The sequence below is a fragment of the Panthera tigris genome, chromosome B1 (genome assembly GCF_018350195.1).
Source record: "Panthera tigris isolate Pti1 chromosome B1, P.tigris_Pti1_mat1.1, whole genome shotgun sequence".
Lineage (NCBI taxonomy): Eukaryota > Metazoa > Chordata > Mammalia > Carnivora > Felidae > Panthera > Panthera tigris.
Window position 1 is genome coordinate 190495865 of NC_056663.1, and position 13595 is coordinate 190509459.

General features: G+C 44.2%; 1 protein-coding gene across 1 annotated transcript in view; it reads left to right on the top strand.

Moving 5' to 3' along the window:
• Positions 1-244: 244 nt before the first annotated feature.
• FAM184B (family with sequence similarity 184 member B) overlaps positions 245-13595 on the top strand; it is a 151549-nt gene continuing 138198 nt past the window's right edge. The window contains exon 1 of the mRNA XM_042984874.1: positions 245-487. Within this exon, the coding sequence (XP_042840808.1) occupies positions 341-487 (147 nt within the window). The 5' untranslated portion in view covers positions 245-340. The remainder of the gene's footprint in view (positions 488-13595) is intronic.

Genomic DNA, 13595 nt, shown 5'->3' on the forward strand with positions numbered 1-13595 from the left:
TGCAGGCGAAACCCGCACGGGCGGGAGAGCGGCGCGCGGGTCACTAGCGGCACGTGCGGATCTTCGGCGTGCCGCCGCAGGGTGCGGGTGCCCGCAGAGCCAGAGACCCAGCGAGCCAGCGAGCGAGCGAGCGCCGGAGAAGGGAGGGTGGGCGCGGGGACCGCCGAGAGGCCGATACCTCGGGGCAGTAGGGGCCGCTCGGCGGTGCGGGCGGCGGGACTGCAGTGCCACCGCTCCGGAGGAAGCCCACACGCTCACACGCCCGCGCGCGCACGCACGTGCACACCACGGGCAGCGAGAACACTAGCGAGAGCCCTTGAGTGTCGGACGCGTTTTAGCCATGGCTTCTGTCCTTAACAGCAAAATTCACGCGTCCGGGACTTGCCAGGGCTCCAAAGCTGATGCCCGCGGTGGCACCGACTGGAGAATGGATTGGGATCCCGAGATGCACGTGAAAATGTGCAAGAAGATCGCCCAGCTCACCAAGGTAAGGTGAGGCGCTGCGGGCAGGCGAGCTGCGCGTCCAGGGGCCCCAGGTTGGGGGAGGGCAGACGCACCCAGGGGAGGCCCAGGACGAATCCGGGCAGAAACTTTGTCTGGGAGGCCAACCGGTTAGGGGAGCGGTCCTAAATCTTGGTAACTTGACCTTCTGGAAGCACCATCCTTAAAGCAGCTGAGAGGATCCTTGCCAAGGAAACTCCAACAGACTGCGTGCCGAGCAGGTGGTCTGTGTTCCCAAGGTGGGAAACCTAGTTGAATCAGTGCGTGTGTGTGTGTGTGTGTGTGTGTGTGTGTGTGTGTGTGTGTCTGTTTTCCTTTGGCAGCTCTGCTCAAGTGATCGTGCCTGGAATGTTGTGATTTTATTCATCGTTGTACTTTAGAGCCGGGGAGGTCATGCGGGCTCTATTTAAACACTTGATTAATTTATTCCTTCATTCAACAAATATTTGAGCCATTTGTTGAGTGCCAGCAGCTTGCCTGGCACCGTACTAGACCTGGAAGGCAGCCCAGAGGACTTACTATCAAACTGGGTGCAGATGTGTGTAAGAGCATAAGTGGGGAAGTGTACGGCTCCCCCATTAATTATTGGATTACAAAAGACCTTGGGAGGTCAGCGGGCCCATCTCCCTACCTCCTCCCAGGAACTGGATTGAACCTCTCCAGACTCTGATGTCTTCCTTATGAAGACCAGCAAGAAAATACCACACTGGCCTTTGTTAGCCCTCTGCAGCTTCCCTATTAGGAGCTCCTTGTGGTAGGTTCCCTTTCTGTGCCTTGTGTATAGCTGGAAATAGCATCCCTCTCTGTTTTCTATACAAGGCTCCCAGTGTGAGAATGTAGCTTTTGCCTCAGGGTCTCCTTTTGATCTCATAATAAATTCCTAGTACCGTGCCTGCTAGTGGAAGGGTCAGGTCCAGATTCTGTCCAGTAGTGTATGGGACGTGCTCTCTTCCCTATCTTCCTCCACTTCCCCACACCCATTTTTTGGTAGGTTCACAGGCATTTTCCTCTCTATTTTGCTGGAAGGAAGACAGCAGGGAGACTTGGAATTGGGCACTAGCTGCCTTCTCCCGCCCCTCCCATCAACTTGTCCACATTCTTTGCATATGACCCCGTCTCCAAACAGTGATCTCTTTAGTCAAGGATTGAAAAAAGAGAATGAAGATACCCCTTGAGACCTTGGCACCACTGATCTACATTTACTCAAATATGACATTCATCCCCCCAAAAAGTATTGATTCAAGGTGCTAGGCACAGTATAAAACATCGTTATCTGTAAGGAATCTAAAATGCTTTTGGAAAAACAAGGTTTGAAATATGAAAAGAAAACTAAAAGACACTATTGTGTAATCAGTTGCTAAATTGGGTATTTCAAATTATGAGTTCTATAGAAGTGGAAACAAGGGGTAAGCCATTATAGGCAGAGACAGGGAGATTTTATGGAAGAGATGAACCTTGAATTCATTTGAATTTATGGAGTGCCTGCTGTGTGCCGGGCCCAGTGCTGAATATTGATGGCACAAAACTAAGACGGAGTCCCTACCCCTGTGTAGAACAAACACGTAAACAGATTATTTCAGTACAATGTGGTGATCATTCCACTCAGTAGTGTTTATGGCACACCTATTATGTGCCAACCACTGAAGACACAGCAGTGACGAAAGCAGCACGATCCCTAGCACATAGTAGGCAATGTTTCTCAAAGGCTATTTTGCATTAGAAGTCATATTGATTCTTATTATGTAATGCCTCTCTCCCTCTCTCTGTCTGCCCCTCCCCCACTTGCACACTCTTTCCCTCTCTCTCCCCCCAAATAAATAAACATTAAAAAAATAAAAATAAAAATCATTTTTATAGTCAAGAGTTATTTAAATTCACTGACACTTCATCAGGTTCTTCTCACTATTTTTCCCTCAAATCCAAAGGCTTCTCTTTGGGTTTGCTTTTCTTCTAGCTGAAGTTCATTTTTTAATAATCCTTTCTGTTGGGGTCTGGGTGGGGGAGGGAATTCTTTGTATATTTGGGACTGTATTTTGCCCTCAGTGTTGGGTGAGAATGTATTTGGGTGTAAAATTCTAGTGAACAGTCATTTTCCCAGAGCACCTTGATGAAGGTGCCCCATTGTTTTCTGGTACTGATTGTCACTGGTAAAAATTCTGCTGCCAGTCTAAGTTTCATTCCTTTGTAGACAGTCTGCCTTTCTGTTGAAAGTATTCAAGATTTGTGTTTGTTTTATTTTGACGTGCAGCGGTTTCACCAGAACTCTCTAGATGTGAGTGTCCCTTCTGGTGAGGACTGGTGTGCTCTCTTTAATTCTGGAAAACTATCAATGATTTTCTCTTCAAATATTGTTTCTCTGTCATTGCCTACATTCTCTTTTCTGGAACTACTGTTAGGTCAGTGAGAAAGCCAGCCAGTTCATCTATATCCTGAAATGTGATTTCAAAAAAAAATTTTTTTTGCCTCTGCGTTGCCTCCTGGTGAATTCCTTAATCCAATCCTTCTGTGTGCCAGTTCTCTAAATAATTTATCCAGTCCAGAGTTTCTTCTACCTGTTAAGTTTTAGAATTTCAATAATTGTATTTTTCATTTCTAAGATTACTATTCATATTTCCTTTCTGATTTTAATAACTTCTTAATTTTTACAGTTTTATTCAAGTATAATTTACATATTATAAAATTCATCTGTGTAAGTGTATGATTCAACTTTTTTAGTAAATGTACAGAGTTGTTACTCTATAACCATAATCCAGTCTGGGGACATTGCTATCACTGTAAAGAAACCTATCCTAGGGGGGCACCTGGGTGGCTCAGTCAGTTAGGTGTCTGACTTTGGCTCAGGTCATGATCTCACGGTTCATGGGTTTGAGCCCCGCGTCTGGCTCTGTGCTGACAGCTCAGAACCTGGAGCCTGCTTCAGATTCCGCGTCTCCCCTTCTCTCTCCCCCTCTCCCGCTCATATTCTGTCTCTTTCTGTCTCTCAAAAATGAATAAAAATGTGAAAAAAGAAAAAAAAGAAACCTGTCCTAGGTACCCATTAGTACTTAGTCCCCATTCCAACTCCAACACCAGGCAGGCAACCATTAATCTACCTTCTGTCTATAAATTTGTCTTTTCCAGACATTTCATCTCAGTGAAATGATACAATATGTGGTATTTCCATCTAGCTTTTTTCACATAGTTGCTAAATCTTAGCAGAATGTTTTTGCAGTTAACCCATGTTGTAGTATGTATCAGTCATTCATTCCTTTTCATTGCTCAGTAGTACCCCAATGCATGAATATGTACCTTCTGTGGCACACATTTGGGTTGTTTCCACGCCGGGGCTACTATAAATAATGCTCTACAAACATTACATTCCTGTGCAAAGTCCTTGTGTGGACACACATTTTCATTACACTCAGGTAGATACCTAGGAATAGAATTGTTGGATTGTATGTTAAGTTTATGTTTAACTTTTGAAGAAACGTCCCAACTATGTTTCAAAGTGACTCTGTCATCTTGCATTGTTCAGCCTACTTTTCCAAGAAAACCTAATCCAATTCCACGCACTCAGTTCTCAAGTCACAATGAAGTACACTTCTTTGCTTACTCCATGGTCACTCACTTCTCTCTATTGTCCTCTGGATGTCTCCTCTCCTGAAATGTCTTCATCTCTAAAAGTTGAGTCCTACTTATCTATTAAGTCTCACTGGCCCCAAGAAAAGCCTTTGAAAAACCTCACTTTTGAAATTAGCCATGCATTCATTCATTATTAATTGTGCATTGATTATTTTTTTCTTACATCTGTTTTTCCAGAAGTTCGTACAATGCCTGGCACATAGTAGACTCTCAGTGAGCTTGTTAAATTTAATTAGAGTTTCCTCCCACAGACTTGGTAAATATTCTTTCATGATATTTATCCATCTGATGTTATAGTTGATTTGTAGATAGTATGTCCCTTAAAAATCATAAACTCTAATTTATTCACAATACTTTGCACCTGGTAGACACTCAGTATGTATTAGTGTGGTAAATACTCATTTACATGGGTTCACATTACAGTCATCTGGGGAGCTTTTAAAAATACACCAGGGGTGGGGCGCCTGGGTGGTTTGGTGGGTTGGGCGACCAGCTCTTGATTTCAGCTCAGGTCATGATCTCACGGTTCATGGGATGGAGCCCCACATCGGGCTCTGTGCTACCACCGAGGGAGATTGCGATTATTTCCCTCACGCTGTGGCCCTCCCCCGCATGCGCACAAGCGTGCTCTTTCTCCCTCAAAATAAATAAATTAAATAAAAAAAATATATACACCAGTGAGCCGACAACTAGATGCCATGCCTGATCCTAGACTGGAGTCTCTACTGGGTGGAAAAATTGCTGTGAGGAGACAGTGGAGTTGACTGACAAACTGGAATTTGATGACAGAGAAAGTAAAAGCATTTATATCACTGTGAAATTTGCTGGAGTTGACTGTATACCGTGGCTATGCACCAACATGTCCTTATTCTGAAGTAATGCACTTTGAAATAGGTCTTACTTTCCAGGACATGAGTGTGATGTCTTACTCTCAGAGCATTTTATCTTATAAATAAAATATAGAAAATAGAATATAGAAAGAAAGCAAACGATAAAACAAAGGGCACTGATGTTAAGAACAGGTGAAAACAAAGGGCACTGATGTTAAGAACAGGTGAATGGGTGTGGGGATGTTCTTTGTGCTGTTCTTCTGGCAGTTTTTTTCCTAAGTTTGAAACTGTTTCCGAATAAAAAGTTAAAAACAAACATGAAGCATAAACGCCCCAGGCCCCACCTTTGAAGGAGACGAGAGAGAGGTGACAGGCATTGCTGTTTTCTCAAGGCCAAGAACAACCGTTTCAGAACAAGTGAAGATTTAAACAGTAAAGTGGACGCAGAAGGGTTATTTGGGCAACAGGAGGTTCCAAATCCATCTCTATGAAAGCCTTTGGGAAGCTTTCAGTCTTGAAAACATCAGGCAGCTTGGCCCAGCCAAGCCTGGGACAGTCAGGCCTACCTCTGCTTTTGCTCTGTCCCAGCAATCTCAGGCTGATTCTTTTTTTTTTTTTCAGGGCTCTCCACATCCTCATACCCAGAAGGCTTGGCATCCCTCATACTCAGGGATTCCCCAGTTTCAACTTTCGAGGGATAGAAAGTCTTGCCCCAGATAGAAGCTTTAATGAAGACCCCTTTAAATTAGAACAAGCAAATGAGTGGGAAAGTGTGCGTTCCCTGTCCATGAACCATTTCTCCAACTGAAGACTGACTCTCAGGAACCCGGACCACAAGTAACCACATACCCACGGCCCTCCCTCTCATCTCCCGATCAGAGAAAATGGGCCCGGGAGACAACGAGCAGTTCTGCTAGGTGCCAGAAACTTCCCAGCTAAAAGTAGAAGGAGTAGACTAACCCTACGGGACCCTCTCAGTCACTGTTTTAAAAACATCTCCGCCAGTCTCTTGGAAGACCCTGCAAGCAAGGGCCTGCAACTTCCACACATTCGTGATACCTTATGATTTGTTAGTGTTTGTAATCTTTTCTCTTTGAGCTTCAAGGCTTTATATTAGTTCCCTACCCCCCCTTTCATTTTTTACTTATTTATCTTATTATTTTTTTAAATTTTATTTATTTATGGGGGGAGGGGCAGAGAGAGAGAGAATCTCAAGCAGGCTTTGCATTATTAGTGTGGAGCTCGTCGTGGGGCTCAGACCCATGAACCATGAGATCATGACCTGAGCCGAAATCAAGAGTTGGACGCTTAACCAACTGAGCCACCCAAGTGACCCTATTTATTTATTTTATTAAGTATAGTTGACACATAATGTTATATTAATTTCAGGTGTCCCACACAGTGATTCAGCAATTCTATACATGGCACCATGAAAATCATTGCATGATACAACATTATAATAATATTATTGACTACATTCCCTATGCTGTACTTTTCATCCCCTTGACTCATCTATTTTATAACTGGAAGTTTGTACCTCTTAATCCCTTTCACCTATTTCACCCATCTCCCCAAATCCCCCTCCTCTCTAGCAACAACCAGTTTGTTCTCTGTATTTATGAGTCTTTCTGTATTTGTTTGTTCATTTGTTTTGTTCTTTAGATTCCACATATGAGTAAAATCATATGGTATTTGTCTTTCTCTGTCCTATTCCACTTAGTGTTGTACCCTCGAGATCCATTTGTGTTGTTGCAAATGGCCAGATTTCATTCTTTTTTTTGTAGTGTGTGTGCTCTCTGCAAAGCCTTTGACACACTTACTCATCCTGTGCGCACAGCAGTTCTGCATGGCAAGGAGGGAAGCACCATCTCTAATTGAGAGAGAAGAAATCTGAGACCCAGAAGAGAGCCAGCATTCTTGCCCAATGTCACATTAGTATGTAGTGACAGAACCAGGACATCCAGGACCTAGTGCTGGGTGTGTGTGGAGGGTGGGGAATATTTCTTCCCTGGTCATCCTTATGTGTCCAGACTTAACCTCTCCCAATCATCTTTACTACTTTTTCCCATGGAAGGGGGAATGCGTATCCAATTACTGAGGCTAAGAGTAGGAATTGGGCAGAGCTCTTTCCTCTTCCTCCTTTTTTCTCATGGAGCCATCTGCCCATAGAAACGCACGTTGTCTGCCATGCCATTGGTTTACATGATCTCCCCCAGGTCCAACGTCTACTAAGACATATTAGCACAGACAATGGTACTAATGTGTGAGGGAGATAGTGGATGTCTGTAGGGATGGAGTGGGGGCTATTGTTATGGAGAGATTAAGGAAAAACAATGACAATTTCTACTCAAAGTTATCTTTTCAATCAATTTAAACTTGATTTGTTTCTAGAGGGATACTTCTTACTCTTATTTATGCTAATAAATAAAAATTAAATGAAAAAAAAAAAACATGAAGACACGTGGAGAGCTAGCTAATGAATGATTTGGGGGTTTACTGTGGACTGTTCTTCCTCCTGATCTGGACGTGGCTGGTATCAGCTTAAATACCAACTCTTTACAGAAGCCTTTTCTGACCTTCTGAGCCAAAGGGGCCAACTTTCCTCATCTCTAATTGGAAAAAATAAATGTTTCTTCCTTGGTAATTTGACAGAAGAGGTTTTACTGACTGCAAATGGAGCGTCTCGCCCAGGGCTGGTCATATTGTGAGCTTGATAGACACTGGCTTCCCATTCCTTTCTGGACTGGAAGAAGTGCAGAGGGACAGGACTCTTGCCCAGTTGTCCAAAGCAGCAGTGGGAACAAAGCCAGCCCTTCTCTGGGACAGAGAGGCAGGGTCCAAAGGCAGTAGGAGTGATGCCTGTTGCCACAGGAGTCCTCAGCCACAGGCTGCCACTTGAGCCCTGGGTTTTCATGGCTTAAAGGTGTGGAAGCTTTATTGTACCCCCTGACTCCCGTAGCTTCTCTGAAAATACCCTCCTGCTTGTAGGAGCTTGTTTGGGGACAGATGTTCACTCAGTTCCATACCAGTTTGCTTTAGGATCCTAGATTTGAAAACTGCAGATCTGTTTTAACAAGTTCTCTCTGTTGGAATCTTTTCATTTAATGACGTGATTCATGGTATAAAGATGGCTTCCTCACAAAAATCTTTTTGCCATAAAACAAACAAATGAAGTACACCTTAAGTGGGGTGTCTGAACTCTACTAAGATAACCTCCACTTTTGCATGGCCATTCTGATGTCTGCATCCATCCTTCTTCCACACAGCAGCCAGAGTGACCATAAAACAGGATCAAAGCCTCGGGGCGCCTGGGCGTCTCAGGTGGTTAAGTGTCGGACTCCTGATCTCACTCAGCTAAGGTCATGATCTCACAGTTCGGGAGCTCGAATGCTGCGTCGGGTTCTGTGCTGATGGCGCAGAGCCTGCTTGGGATCCTGTCTCTCCATTTCTCTGCCCCTCCCCTGCTTGTGCGCTCTCGCTCTCTCTCTCTCTTTCTCTCAAAATGAATAAACTTAAAAATAATTTCCCTTATATAAAAAAAAAAAAAACGAATCAAAGCCTCACACACTGTTGGTGGGAACACACAACATTCCACCTGCTTTGGAAAACAGTCTGGCAGTTCCTCCAACAGTTAAACAGAGTTATCACATGAACCAGCAATTCTGCAGTACCCACGAGAAATTAAAACATACACCCACACAAAAACTCATACACTTTTCATAGCAGCATTATTCATAATAGCCACAAAATAGAAATGAGCTAAATGTCCATCAGTGGAAGAATGGATAAATGAAATGTGGTACAAAGTACGAGGTGGGGGGCAGGTAGTGGCTAAGGGATACAGGGCTTCTTTTTAGGGTAAAGAATATTATGTTTTTATATAATATATTTTTTAAGTTTATTTACTTTTGAGAGAGAGAGAGAGAGTGAGAGTGTGAGTGGGGGAGGGGCAGAAGAGATCCCAAGCAGGCTCTGTGCTGTCAGTGCAGAGCCCGACACAGGGCTTGAACTCACCAACTATGAGATCATGATCTGAGCCAAAACCAAGAGTCGGATGCTTAACTGCTTAACTGACTGAGCCAACTGAGCCACCCAAGTGTCTCCCTGAAGGGAATATTCTAAAGACAGTTGTAGTGATGGTTACATAACTCTGTGAATGTACTTAAAGCCACTGAACTGTAGTTTAATTAGGCAAATTGTATGGTATAAGAATTGTATCTCAATAAAGCTGCTAAATTAAAATAACATTAAACAAAATAAACTGAATCCTATCTTTCTCCTGCTTGAATCCAGTTCTGAAAGCAAGTCCTGGTGACTTCACCCCATAAACAAATAACGAATCAGTCCATCTCCATTCTCCTTGTCCACCTCCACTTCTGCTCCAACCCTGGCTGTGGCCTCCTCAGGTTCCTGTGGTCTACCCTGGGCTCCTCACACAGTGGCGAGCATGAGCCTTTAAAATATAAACCAGAACGTGTCATTCTTCTGTTTAAAATGTCGTGGCTTCCTGTTTCTCTTGGAATGAAATTTGTTCACCTAGAATACATTCTCAATGGTGGTCACTTGAGGTGGCTGCTGACCATGTCTCAGTGTCACCTACTGGGCCACATCGTCCTTCTTTTTGGCCTTTCAAATGTGCCCAGTTTGTGCTGCTCGGTGTCTTTGTCCTGTGGAGTCTTCTGCCCGACCCCTGGCTTGGCTGACCAGTCTCGGCTCAGATGTCTCTTCGGACCTGGCCTCCCTGTGCCCCTAGACTGTGCTGCTGCCCTGCTCATTTCTGAGGTCCTCTTGGCTCTATCTGCTATTTTCTTCTTCTCCTCTATTTATTGCCTTCTCTTCTCCGCAGAGGAAGTTCCTTGAGGGCAGGGATTTCTGTGTGCTTTCTTTTCTCCTCTACCTCTAGTGTCCAAACAGTGCCTGGTTAGTGATCGGTGCCCACATGTGCTCATTGATGGACTAAATGAATACAGCTCTACCCTGACCTTCCTCTGCTCCTGGGATAAAGTATCAAATTTTAACCAGAGTCTACATACATTTTGTGGGAAAGTGGGGAAGCTCTTCTCAAGGCCAGAACTCAGGAGGTGCTACTCTCTAATTTTCTGAGTGCTGTGGGGAACTGGTCAAATCTGACAAGTAAGTGGACTTCTTCCATTCCCTCCCAAGCCAGCATCTGACTTAGTCACTTCCAGCCCCTGACTACAGACACAGGGTCTGACCAAACTTGGTGCTTCCATTGGTCAGATTCCAATTCCTTCAGGACACCAGAATTATAAGGTAAAATAAAAGAGCAATGACCAATCGTATACTATTTTAGAAGAACGCATCCAGGGGTACCTGGGTGGCTCAATTGGTTGAGTGTCCGACTTCAGCTCAGGTCATGATTTTGCGGTTTGTGGGTTCGAGACCCGAGCCAGGCTCTGTGCTGACAGCTTAGAGCCTGGAGCCTGCGAGCCTGGAGCCGCCTTCGGATTCTGTGTCTCCCTCTCTCTCTGCCTCTCCCCTGCTTGTGCTCTGTCTCTCTTTCTCAAAAATGAACATTAAAAACAATTAAAAAAAAAAAGAAAAACATCCATTTTAGAAAAATCAAAAATACAAACAAGATTTTAAAGCATTTTCAAATATGTAATAACTATAGTGATATAATAACTAGTATTTTTATATATCCTACTATATAATACCCCATGCAAATATAGACATATAATTTCCAAAAATAGGGTTACATGATACATAACTATTGTGTTACCTTCACAATAGATCTTGAGCTCTCCAACATAATTTTTTTCAATGTTTATTTATTATCTACTGTTTTTATACAGCAAGCAAATTACAATTTTGATATGTTACCAAGCAAGAAGTATGAAAACATTGAACAGCCCGAGGCATCAAGGAAGTTTCCCTGAGAACTATTATTGGTGGGCATTTTGGTTGATTCCAGTTTTTCATTATTGTAATTTGTATTATGATGGATGTTCTTGAGACTGCACACGTGCTATATTATTTTCTTTGGTTAAATTTCTATGAGCAAAACTCACCTTCCTTACAGGTAGACTCCTATGAAGGAATATCAGGAAGTTTGGAAGGGAGAGACCTGGAGAGAGGGGTATTTTGTGACTAGTTGAAAGCAGTCTCATATACAGGATGTTCTCCTGACTTGTTAACTGCAAAGCTTGCCATTTTTAAAGGCATTTATTATAGTTCTCTACCTCTATAAACTGCTGGAACAGTTCCATGAGAGCAACACTCATAGTTACCGAGACCATGATGTACAGTGGTCCCCCCCTTCTCCGTGGTTTCAGTTACCTAGGGTCAACTACAGTCCAGAAGCAGATGATCTTCCCGATACAGTGTGATATATATGTCACAATGCCTGTGGCATTTGCCTCACTTTGTCTCATCATGTAGACATTTTATCATCTCACATCACCACAAGAAGGGTGAGGACAGTACAGTAAGACATTTTGAGAGACAGAGGCCACATTCACATAACTTTCTTTATAGTATAGCATTAAAATTGCTCTATTTTATTAATAGTTATTGTTGTTAATCTCTTACTATGCCTAATTTATAAATTAAGCTTTATCATAAATGTGTATGTGAAGGAAAAAACCTATAGCACGTACAAGTGAGTTCGGTACTATCTGTGGGTTCAGGGCATCCACTGGGGCTCTTGGAATGTGTCCCCAGCAGATAAGGGCAGGGAGAAGGGGCTACTGTAATTACTTTCAAACTACAGTGACATAATCACAGGCCCAGATTGTCATTTCACATTCTGACTGTGTAATGGACCTATTTGAAGTTACTGTATTCTGATCCTCCAGAGTAAGAGGATGTAGCTCAAGGATGCTCCTGGGTTGCTCAAGCCATCAGAGAAGCAAGCAGCTTCCTCACAGCTCAGGGCTCCAGTGGAATCTGTGGCACATGAGCTGTTCTCCCTGTCTTGTCCCTGGTCTCCTGAGAACACCTTTTCCTTTGCTGTGGAACCTTCAGAACAGGAAGCAGGGAGGCCTGCTTGTGAATCATTGATGTCATCATCAGACATAGTGTTCTCCTTAGTCTTTCGAAGCAGAATGGTGGTAAAATTTTCCTGAAAAGCTATGCCCCTGCCTGCTGAATTCTGAACAGCTACCATAATAACTTTGCCCCTTGAACTTCGGGCTCCCATTTGGTTAACAAGCAAGCCCAAGAGACTGCTCAGTCTTTCACTGCTTCGTGCTAATTGTATGCTTGGCAGACGCTGTCTTCTCTTGTTGGTGACTGTGGTAGACACACACACAAATTGTGTCCCCGGTAGACACCAAAGCTCTGGAACCCGTGAATCCTACCTTATTGGGAAAAGGAGCCTTTGAAGGTTAAGTGTCTTGAGATGAGATAGTCTTCTATTGTCTGAGTGGGCCCTAAATCCAATGACACGTGTCCTTACAAGAGAACAGCAGAGGAAGATTTGAGATGGAAGAGGCGAAGGCCCTGTGACAACGGAGGCAGAGATTGGAGAAGTGCTCCTACAAGCCAGGAAACACCTGCAGCCACCAGAAGCTGGAAGAGGCCAAGAATGGATGATTCGCCCCCTGCGCTTCAGAAGGGAGTGAGGCCCTACAGGCACCTCGACTTTGAACTTCTGACCTCCAGGACTGTGAGAGAATAAAGTCCTGTTGTTTTCCTTTATTTTTTAAAGTACTTCAGTAAATTCTACACCCAGTGTGGGGCTTGAACTCATGACCCTGAGATCAAGAGTCCCACGCTCTCCTGACTGAGCCAGCCAGGCTCCCCTAAAGTTCTGTTGTTGGAAACCAGTCTGTGGGTGACTTGTCATGGCGCCACAGAAAGCAAATACACTGGCTTCTTACAATCCCCTCTTCACCGTTACTGAAGGCTACTGCTCTGTCAGATATCTGCTGAGCTGCTCTCCTCTCATAACCGTCAGGGTTTTTTAATGAAAATTTAGACCAGCAAAGTGTGGGGCTCAGGCAGTGATGCATTTTGAAACTGCTCTGGTGGCTGTGACTTCAGCCTGACTCCGAGGCCACTGCCTCTGGCCTAGGCGATAGGTCCTGGTCCATTGCCGGGCCCTGGGCTTGGCCTGTCCGGTAGCAGCGAGATTGCATGTTTGTCTTATTTCCTACACTTCTCTAGAAGCTCTTGAGGCCTGTGCTGCTCAGATGTTAGTATTAAACACACGCGGCTAGGCCCACCTTTAGCATTTTGCATTCAGTTGGTCCCCAGTGAGGGCTGAGAATATGCGTTTTCAGCCAGCTCAGGTGATGCTGCAGACTTCAGGTTGAGCAAGCCTGTAAGATAACCAGGACGCTCTGTTTTGTCTTCCTCATTTTTGAACTTTCAACAGCTTGGAGCATAGGGCTCTGCTCTCAATAATAGTAATGGGAGTCAGATTAGTTTGAACTGTTAAGCCTTTGAGGACGAGGTCCACATCTTACACCTTTTTTCTATGTCTTTAGTGCTCCATGAGTGCCAGGACACGGCGAGTGCCAGCAGGAGACATGAAAGAGCAGGTGTGCCAGCAAAACTCCCATCTGTAAGAGGTGGCAGCACATCATAGGAAGGGCCCAGGGATGGCAGAAGCCGCTCCTTCAGAGAAGCATTGCATTGTTGGGGACCGTCATCAAAAAGACGGGACCACCAACTGAC